The sequence below is a fragment of the Cetorhinus maximus genome, chromosome 5, assembly GCF_964194155.1.
Source record: "Cetorhinus maximus chromosome 5, sCetMax3.hap1.1, whole genome shotgun sequence".
In the NCBI taxonomy this organism is placed as follows: Eukaryota; Metazoa; Chordata; class Chondrichthyes; order Lamniformes; family Cetorhinidae; genus Cetorhinus; species Cetorhinus maximus.
Window position 1 is genome coordinate 3,123,784 of NC_135883.1, and position 10,675 is coordinate 3,134,458.

At 41.4% G+C, this 10,675-nt stretch overlaps 1 protein-coding gene and 1 non-coding gene across 3 annotated transcripts in view; both read right to left on the bottom strand.

The window, feature by feature from the left end:
* Nucleotides 1–9,541, bottom strand: part of ift172 (intraflagellar transport 172) — a 158,196-nt gene extending 148,655 nt beyond the window's left edge. For both annotated transcript variants that reach the window (XM_078541428.1, XM_078541427.1), the window contains exons 1-4: nt 9,375–9,541; nt 3,613–3,756; nt 2,518–2,630; nt 1,688–1,727 (exon numbers count right to left, since the gene is read on the bottom strand). In XM_078541428.1, coding sequence (XP_078397554.1) covers nt 1,688–1,727; nt 2,518–2,630; nt 3,613–3,756; nt 9,375–9,413 — 336 coding nt within the window. In that variant the 5' untranslated portion in view covers nt 9,414–9,541. The remainder of the gene's footprint in view (nt 1–1,687; nt 1,728–2,517; nt 2,631–3,612; nt 3,757–9,374) is intronic.
* A 239-nt stretch (nt 9,542–9,780) lies between these two features.
* Nucleotides 9,781–9,852, bottom strand: trnaa-ugc (transfer RNA alanine (anticodon UGC)). The gene has a single exon. It is a non-coding gene; the product is annotated as a tRNA-Ala (tRNA).
* Between the last annotated feature and the right edge of the window lie 823 nt (nt 9,853–10,675).

Genomic DNA, 10,675 nt, shown 5'->3' on the forward strand with positions numbered 1-10,675 from the left:
ATCTTCTCCAATAATCTCCTCTGTGATATGTTGCCAAAGGCTTCTAAAAAGCTCCGTGTACATCCACTTAGTTGTTCTCATCCACGATACGTCACCTCCTCAAAAGAACTTTATCAGGTTTGTCAAGTACAAGTTTCCTTTCTGAAATCTGTAATAGCTACTTTCAAATATTTTCTCTTTATCTTTGATGTAAATTTTTCATTTTTAATTAAAGATGCCAAGATTTTCCTACTAGAGATGTTAAGCTAACTTCTCTGTAATTGCCTGGGTTGGCTCTATCACCCTTTTGGAAAATGAATAATACATTCATCGCTCTCCAGTCCTCCAACACATATCAATTTTCAACAGAACCCCAAAGTATAACCTCTAGAGACGCTGCCATTTTTCTTAATCTGGCAAGGCAAGTACAGCTTTTTAAAAGTTCATCTAAATTAAACTTTATACTTGCTACACATATATTTATGGCATTTAATTATTGAGGGGGTGGGTATTGACTTTCAACAGGAAATTTAACAGGAAAGTAGAAAAGGGTTCAAGCAATACACACAGTATCAATAGCAGCAGAAAAGTAGCAATAAATCCAGGGATGTAAATAAGAATTGGCATTATGACAAAAGAATCTGACAAATAAAGTGTTTTTCTTTTCAGCTCAGCAAAGCTTCTGGAGACTTGACATATAGGGCCTAATTTTCAACTTTGGCACTAGGGCACCGGTCATCTGTTATACACCCCACTCAAGTTTTCCTAGGCAAGCTGTATAGTGGGTGCCTGATCTGCTACTACTAGTTTTCTACCCCAATTACATTGAAAATGAACCCCATAGAATTTTACAACCTTTTGGGCAGACCATAGGGTGGTTGGCTGGAGTCTAGTGAATGTACTTCTTTTGTGAAAATTATGTCAAAGCAGCACTTGATTAATGCAATGTGGTTACTAAAATGGTGTTAGGCTAGGATTCCTAATAGAGGATATTATTCATCAAGGATGACGAACACAGGAGACATTCCATTTCTGCAATATTGTCAACCATTTCCCGCGCCACAGTTTCTTTTTTTGTCTTTGTCCTTTTTTAGTTAAAGTTTCTTCGGTTTCAGATTCAAGATTAAATTTATTGGGTATTTCTACATAGAACATCAGCTCCAATTTGTGAAATGCAAATTTGTTAGTTTCAGGCATGAATAATTTTGCAATCACAAATTTGTAAAATGGTGCTCCATCACCCATGCTTATCAATATAATTCACTGCATTGCTGAACAAAACAGATTAGAAATGTCCCAGGTTCAGCATCTTGTTTGTGCCAAGGTCACTGGCCTCAACTGGAGTGGCATTGATGGCTGCCAAACATTGGTCTCTGCGAAATGGGTAGGAAAGGAAAATGCTACTAAAATTCCCAGTACTGGCATTATATCCTGACTGTTGCTATGCTCATCAATAAACAAAGGCCCATTAAATGCATGACAGTTTCTACTAAAATGTCTTCTATTACTTAAAAGAAGAAAAGAAATAATGAAGACAGAAACAGAAGAATTTGATTCTAAGGTTGCTGTAAGTTCATACTCTGATCTACTGAATAAATTCTCCTGCCACAAGAAAAACAGATACTCTCCAACACGTCAGCACAAAATGAGGACTAATTACAGAAATCAATGAAAGCTCCACATCATTCATATTAGAAAGTTCACTTACCGTCTGTACAAACTTGTTACAGATAACCTTCTTGTCACCCCTAGAGGAAAAAAATCCATAATAATCAGTAATCAAGTTCAAATAAAATGGCTTAAAGCAACAAATCTGCTTGTGGATTTAATTCAATCTCTGCTTTAATGTACTTGAAATTTGGTTTTAAGCAATAAAAATGCACAACACTGAATTAATAGTGACAGTATGTTTCATGTCGAGTTGTTCTGCTCACTCTGTTCCTCGTGAGGTGTTCTCTGCCTGTGCTGCCAAGCTCGCAAGCGTTTAAACTCACATTTACCTAACAACCAAAGATATTATCTGCCTTTGGAGGGTTGGAGGGTGCAGGGGTAGAATGAGGGACTCATTGTAATTGTGGCAACACATCTGTCAAATTAAGTGTAGAACTTAATCAACATATAAGGAAAGGCAAACCAGAACCAGGCAGGACAACATCAACACTACCCACAATACTGATCAACCTAGCTTACTAATGGAACCTGGAAGCATAGGAATGTCACTGGAGACTGTTTTTTAAAAAAAACTCAGCTCCAAATAATAATGCAGTGCAAAGTCCTATTGGGTAGGGAAGTTTTAGCTGGACATGCAGAGGAAAATTTAAGTGACCTGGTCTACGAAATTGTATTCTTTTAGCTGGCTAAACTGCAGCACCACCTCTGCACATATTAAGCCTTGTGTGGCTCTGCATGCCCAATATTAGTGGACTACACCAAAAGAGGAATGTAACAGGTGTAGATTTTTCAGTAGCATGAACTAAAACTTGCAAACATAATGATAGGTCTGTATGTGTAAAAAAGCCGCACAAAAATAGAACTTACCATTCTTCTCCAATTTTATAAACATATATAATGCTGTCTGTCTGCCCAATGGCTATTTTGGTAGAATCTGGTGAAAAGGCCATGCCCTTGACCATATAGCTTTTCTTGCCATACTGAAAAAGGGACACAGATGTTTTAAATAATTAGTTTGAAATAATCGGTGTGAACAGAACACAAATATTTCTATTAGAGCAATACAGAGATAAGTACTGATAAGCATACTTAATTTATGATTTCACAAGTATAGCTCACCAGATAGCTGATCATTTATAACTTATATTGCCTCTAACCTCACTTTAGACTAATGACTATAAAAGAACCTATGCCTATTGATAATATTTTGCATGGGTTGCTGATCTGTGCTGAACAAGTAGTCTCCAAAACACCAATTCAGAGGACTACTGTTTACACTTTAGGGGTCAATAGTGTTAGCACAGGTTGCAAAAAACAAATGAACTAGTCAATACTACCAGTGCATATAGAACAAGACATTATTTGTACAGTACTAATTGATCTCACAAGGTGTTAAACACACCTCCAGGCTTTGGATGTGGAACATGTTTGTCATATTTAACTACTAAATTAAAACAGTATTATTGGAGTTTCATTTGTAAGATTATAAATGCAAGAAAAAATATTTTACTAAACAAGGGAGATGTACAATGACAGCTTAGTGAAACCATTCTTAAATCAACTTTACAGAAGAACAAATTCCTGCCACTTATCATTAATCATCTAAACTTCAAGGTTCAAATTTAATGAAAAGGTACAGAATGAAAAGATACAGCTGTGTACAGAACTGTGATTTTTCTTTAGTCTTTGCAAAATAAGTTTCCTTGTCCTATGTTTTTCAATTCAAGTAGCTTGTAATAGAAGTCTGGTCAATTTTCAGCAGTCATAATTCAGCTCAGAACGCATACAATACTGCGCCTGAAGGAATATCAGTTTCATGACACTGAGGTTATTTTTAATGTCTACTTACAGTAAACAATGTTACTATCCTACTGTACAGCTGTCAATGGCACTTCTCTAGAATATGCTAACTATATATTTACTAAGCTAGTACATATAATTCTTTTGAAAATGTTCTTTAACCTTGGAATCAGCAGGTTTAGTCGAGAATTTATCTCTTCTTTCCCCATTTTCATCATAGAGAAGAACAACTCTGTCCACAGTGCAGACTGCAAACTTGCAGTTATTGGGTGCCCATGACATGCATGTAACTTTTGCAGCACCATCCTGCGAAGAGGAAAGAAAGCTCAAGTTCACAAGTTAGGACTGCATTAAAAAGCATTAATCCCATTTCGCATTATTCTTCCAGAATTTCGCACTAATTGTTCAAATGAAACCAGAGTCCTCATCTTAACCACTCTCTCTGGCAATCCACTGAAGCTTCTAAACATCTTCATATTTATTCTGATGCTGGTTATGAACTAGCCCTTCCCAATCTTTAACCTGCTTTTAAATGTCAATTTCCACAGCATGTCTGGATTTCTTTGTCTTTAAAGATGATTTTGACTTTTACGAGTGTAATATCTGAATAGTGCCTGATAAGCAGTAAGCAGACTGCAGGTACAGTGTGTGGTAGTACTCAGAGAAGTTCCAGGATAATGGAAGCGTGGTCCTGGGATCAAGGTGAACAGTGATGGCCTCCTATAAGAAGAGTGTTGAGGGCTGGGAGAATTGAACAGAGGGTTTTTTGCATGTGGGAATAGTAGAAGCGGCATGTTAAGTTGTGGATGAGTTATGGGTTATAGCACTATTAGACTTAAATTTAGGGGACATGATTAAAAAGTTTGCTGTTGATACATAAATTGCCTGTGTGGTTGATAATGAGGAAGAAAGCTATAGTCTGCAGGAAGATATCAACGGACTAGTCAGGTGGGCAGAAAACTGCAAAATGGAACTCAATCCAGAAGTGTGTAGTAATGCATGCGGAGAGGGAAATAAGGTAATATACAAGACAAAAAAAGGTTGGGCAGATCTAAATACAAACACAAGACAACGATTCGAATTCCTACTACTCCTTTGCCCCAGTGATATCTTTACCGGTGAAGAGTTACCACTAGCTTGACCCAAAGGCTTCTGACTTGGGACTGGCACAGTTGCAAACGGCTTTCTTCCAGTGAATTCTTGATCATTCACTTGATGCTTCTCATCCAACTCGTATCTCTCCCCGAGACACCCAAAACCAACACTCTAAACTCACTGTTTCTTCAACTACTGAGCAAACAAATGAGTTCCCAAAACTCAGTCTTCCAGCAGCACCTCTGCTAAACTGATCATTTTACTGAGTCCTATAACTGATTATTCAGTTAACTACAGTCGCCTTTTGTTTTGCTTCTGAGAGAGCTTAAAATCCCAATCTTCTCTCTCTGACACACACTGAACACTCCCCCGCTCAACTCCTGCCTTTTTTCCTGTGTCTGTGTCACTGGATTACTGTCGCTAGGAAACAGTAAAACTTTTCTACTTTGTGTTTTCTTTTCCCAGAATCACTGAACTTCCAGCCCCTTTTAACCCATTTCTTTAATTTCAGGGGTTGTAAAATCTTATTACAAACGTATATACATATACAAACAAACTCAAAAGACCTGAAACGTTTTAATCACAATTCAATCCAGACTCCCAGGCACCAAGATTCAAAAGCAAAACCTGAGTGAAACTGAAACTATTTTTACCTTTCTTAACACACAAATATTTATAAATTCAACTTAAAATTATACATCATAACAAGATTGACAAGCATATTGATAGGCATGGAGAACTCAAGTTATGAGGAAAGATTGAATAGAATAGGGTTGTTTTCTTTTGAAGAAAAGATGTTAAGCTGAGGGGAGATTTAACTGAGGTGTATAACATTATCATTGATAGAGTTTTACAGCGCGGAAAGAGGCCATTCGGCCAATCATGTCCGCACTAGTCATCAAGCCCCTATCTACTCTAATCCCATTTTCCAGCACTTAGCCCATAGCCTTGTATGCTATGGTATTTCAAGTGTACATCTAAATACTTATTAAATGTTCTGAGGGTTCCCGCTTCTACCATCCTTTCAGGCAGTGAGGTCCCTGTACCCCCCCACACTCTGGGTGAAATATTTTTTCCTCAAATCATCTCTAAACTCCTGTCCCTTACCTTAAATCTATGCCCCCTGGTTATTGACCCCTCCGCTATGGGGAACAGTTTCTTCCTATCTACTCTATCTATGGCCCTCATAATTTTATACAACTCAGCCTTCTCTGTTCTAAGGAAAACAGCCCCAGCCTATCTAGTCTCTCTTTATAGCTGAAACGCTCCAGCCCAGGCAACATCCTGGTGTATCTCCTCTGCACCCTCTCCAATACAATCACATCCTTCCTATAGTGTGGGGACCAGAACTGCCCACAATACTCCAGCTGTGGCCTAACTAATGCTTTATACAGTTCCATCATAACCTCCCTACTCTTGTATTCAATGCCTCGGCTAATAAAGGCAAGTATCCCATATGCCTTCTTAACCACCTTGACTACCTGTCCTGATGTCTTCAAGGATCCATGGACATGCACACCAATGTCCTTCTGATCCTCTGTACTTTCTAGGGTTCTACCATTCATCGTGTACTCCCTTGCCTTGTTAGTCCTCCCAAAATGCATCACCTCACACGTTTCAGGATTAAATTTCATTTGACATTGTTCTGCCCATCTGACCTATATCGGTCTATATCGTCCTGTAGTCTAAGGCTTTCCTCCTCTATTTACCAGACCACCAATTTTCGTGTCATCTGTGAACTTACTGATCATACATCCTACATTCATGTCTAGATCATTAATGTACACTACAAACAGCAAGGGACCCAGCACCAAACCCTGCGGTACACCACTGGACACAGGCTTGTCACAAAAACAACCTTTGACCATCCACCCTCTGCTTCCTGCCACTAAGCCAATTTTGGATCCAATTTGCCTAATTGCCCTGGATCCCATGGGCTTTTACCTTCTAGGCCAGGCTCCCATATGTCAAAAGCCTTACTGAAGTCCATGTGGACTACATCAACTGCACTACCCTCATCTACACACCAAGTCACCGCCTCGAAAAATTTAATCAAATTTGTTAGACATGACCTCCCCCTGACAAAGCCATGCTGACTATCCTTGATTAATCTTTGCCTCTCCAAGTGGAGATTAATTCTGTCTCAGAAATTTTTCCAAAAGTTTCCAGACTCACTGGCCTATTGTTCCTTGGTTTATCCCTACCACCTTTCTTGAATAATGGAACCACATTAGTTGTCCTCTAGTCCTCTGGCACCTTTCCTGTGGCTAGAGAGAATTTGAAAATTGTCAGGGCCTCTGCAATCTTCTCCTTCGCCTCCCGCCGCAACCTGGGATACATCTCATCTGGGCCTGGGGATTTTATCCACTTTTAAGCCCGCTAAAACCGCTAATACCTCCTCCCTTTCAATGCTAATTTGCTCAACTATATCACAGTCCCCCTTCCTGATTTATATGCCTACATCATCTTTATAGCGAATAAAGATGCAAAGTACTCATTTAAAACCTCACCTACGTCTTCCGGCTCCTCACACAGATTGCCACTTTGGTCCCTAATGGGCCCTGCTATTTCCCTGGTTATCCTCTTGCTCCTAATATACTTATAAAACACCTTTGGATTTTCCTATATTTTAGCCACCAGTGTTTTTTTATGCTCCCTCTTCGCTCTCCTAATTTCTTTTTTAAGCAACCCCCTGCACTTCCTATACTCCTCTAGGGCTTCCGCTGTTTTGAGCCCTCGGAATCTACCATAAGCTTCCCTTCTTTCCCCCTATCCAATCCTGTACATTTCTTGACATCCAGTTCTCTGGACTTGTTAGACCCACCCTTCACCTTTACAGGAACATGTTGACCCTGCGCTCTCACTATTTCCTTTTTGAATGACTCCCACTGCTCTAATGTAGATTTTCCTACAAGTAGCTGCTCCCAGACAACTTTGGCCAGATCCTGTCTTATCATATTAAAATTGGCCTTCCCCCAATTCAGAACCTTTATTTCCAGTCCATCTTTGTCCTTTTCTATAGCTACCTTAAATCTTATTGAATTATGGTCACTATCAACGAAATGCTCCTCTACTGACGCTTCTACCAGCTGCCCGGCTTTGTTCCCTAAAACTAGGTCCAGCACTACCCTCTCTCTTGTAGGATTTTGTGTGTGCTGGCTTAAAAAGTTCTCCTGGATACACTTAAACAATTCTGCCCCTCTAACCCCTTTCACACTTTGTCTATCCCAGCTAATATTGGGGAAGTTGAAATCCCCTACTATTATTACCCTATTATTTTTACACTTCTCTGAGATTTGCCTACATATCTGCCCTTCTATCTCTCCCTGACTGTTTGGGGGTCTATAGTACACTCCCAGCAACATGATTGCCCCCTTTTTAAGTTCTACCCATATGGCCCCATTTGAGGAACTTTCTAAGATATTATTCCCCCCCCCATTGCAGTAATTAACGCCTTGATCAATATTGCGACGCCACCTCCTCTTTTACACCAACCCCCCTGCCCCGTCTCACCTGAAGATTCTATACCCTGGAATATTGAGCTGCCAGTCCTGCCCCTCCCTCAACCATGTCTCCTTGATAGCAATGATATCATATCCCCATGTGTTAATCAACACCCTCAACTCATCTGTCTTACTCGCAAGACTCCTTGCACTAAAATAAATGAGGGGGCTAGAGAGAATGGTTAGGAAGAACCTATTTCCCTTTAGCAGAGAAGTCAATAACTAGGATGCGGGGTTGGGAGAACATTAATTGGTATAACTGTTAGAAGAGTGTTGAGGGGTTTTTTTCAGCCAGCAGATGGTGGGGATCTAGAACTCACTGTCTGAAAGGATGATAGAGGCAGAAACCCTCACTGCATTTAAAGGACACTTGAACATGCACTTGAAGTGTTTTAACTTAACCTGGCTACAGACCAAGGGCTGGAAAATGGAATTATGCTGGATAACTCCTTTTCAATGGGCCAAATGACCTTCGTGTATGCTGTAAATTTTCTAGGTTTAGTAATGAGATAGTAAACATAAGGGCATATGAGAAGCCGAGTTGTGAGTCACAACTCAACTCTCTCCCAAACTGAATAGCCAATTCACCATCTATATAACAGGCCTGAAATTGAACAAGTGTTCACCTAACGAAGTGAATAAATTTGTGCACATGCAGAATAAAAACAGAGAATGCTGGAAATACTCAAATAAAAGCAAAAAATCTGCGGATGCTGGAAATCTGAAACAAAAACAAAAAAAGCTGGAAAAACTCAGCCGGTCTGACAGGATCTGCGGGGAGGAGCACAGTTAACATTTCGAGTCCGTCTGACCCTTCAACAGAACTAAGGAAAAATAGAAATGCTGGAAATACTCAGGCAGCTACAGAGAGAGAGAAAAAGATATTTAATCTTTCAAGTCCATGACCTTCCATAAGAACTTGTTTCATCATATTTCCAGCGTTCGTTGTATTTTGCTTTTATACAAAAGCGAGATTGATCAGTAAAGAGCATAATCTGGGAGTTAAAAAGATCCACACAGACCGAGTGAAGCACAACTCTGAAAGTGACTAATTCGAACAACAATGAACATGTTTTTTTAAAGGCTGTAAAAACCCTTTGGGACATCCTGAGGCGGTGAGAGGTGCTACACCAATGCAAGTCCTCCTTGTCCCCCCCATTCTGGAAGGCCGGCGGTCAGAGCGCTGCCATCACCCGCATTAACGGTTAAAATCGGAGCCACAAAACTAAAAGGCAGCCCCTTCCCCAGCCCCGGTACAGGAGCCGCGGGGGGTGGTGGCGGGAGAGGCTGTCCCGCTGCGGCCTCTCTCTCTCTCTCGGGCTGTACCTGGGGGCTCAGCAGGGTTTTCAGGTGTTTCAGCTGCATCCTCCCCAGTCCAACTCGGGCCTTCGTTTCTGCTCCGACTCCCAATCCGCCGCCGTTACCCTGGTGACCGTCCGGCCCCGCCCCTTCCTCCCTCCGCCCTCCTCCTTCACGTCATCCAAACCCACGATGACGTAGCGCCCCCAAACTGCCCGCGGTTTACCTCCGTCCGCAATGGCGGCGGTTCCGCTGCTGGACGCAGAGTCCTTTCCCCCCCCTCCCCTTGTCCCTCGCAGTCGGGGGATCTTGTTTGCCGACATGGTGTGTGTGAGCCGGGATAAAAAAACAAAAATAAATACTGCAGTTACCTGGAGAAAATGTAAAATTCTCCACGCTGGCAATTAAAAAAAACGCAGCAGCCCGACTAAAATGGAGATGCCGGGGATTGAACCCGGGGCCTCATACATGCAAAGCATGCGCTCTACCACTGAGCTACATCCCCGCGGTCAGCTCCATCGCCGGGTATTGTATACAAGCTTCACCTGGATAGAGGCTGTTCTCATCTCCAGTCTGGATGCCCCCCTCCTGCCCCTTTCACTCTGTGGCCCCAGTTCAAACTCAACTCACATAGAATCATAGGAAGGTTACAGCAAAACAAGGAGGAGCCCATCCCACCTGTTGTATCCATGTCAACTCCCTCCAAAAGCAACTCCCTCCAAAACCAACTCGCCTCCAAAACCAACTCCCCTCCAAAAGCAACTCACTCCAATAGCAACTCCCTCCAAAAGAAACTCCCTCTAAAAGCAACTCGCCTCCTCATGCTTCCCCCCCCACCCCGTATAATTTTTTTTTCTCCCTTATAATCCCCTTTTCAAATCTACAATTGAATCTGCCTCCCGCTCTCAGGCAGCGCTTTCCAGGACCCTGACCATTTGCTGCTTAAAAAAGTTTTTCCTCAAGTTACTTTTGGTCCTTTCGCCAATCACCTGCGAACTCTTGTTTTCAACCCCTTCTGCCAATGAGGACAGATTCTATCAAGCCTGTCCAGACCCCTCATGATTTTGAACACCTCTATCAAATTGCCTCTCAACTTTCTCTGTGTAGAGCAGTCTCAGCTTCTCCAATTGATTCTTGTAACTGCAATTCTGCATTGCTAGAGTCATTCTCTTAAATCTTTTCTGCACCCTCTATAATGCCTTCACAAAAGTGTGATGCCTGGATTGAACCAGTATTCTATAAAGATTGGTCATAACCTCCTGGCTTTGGTACTCCATACCTCTAGCAATAAAGCCCACGATCCTATATGCTTTTTAAACACTTTCTCA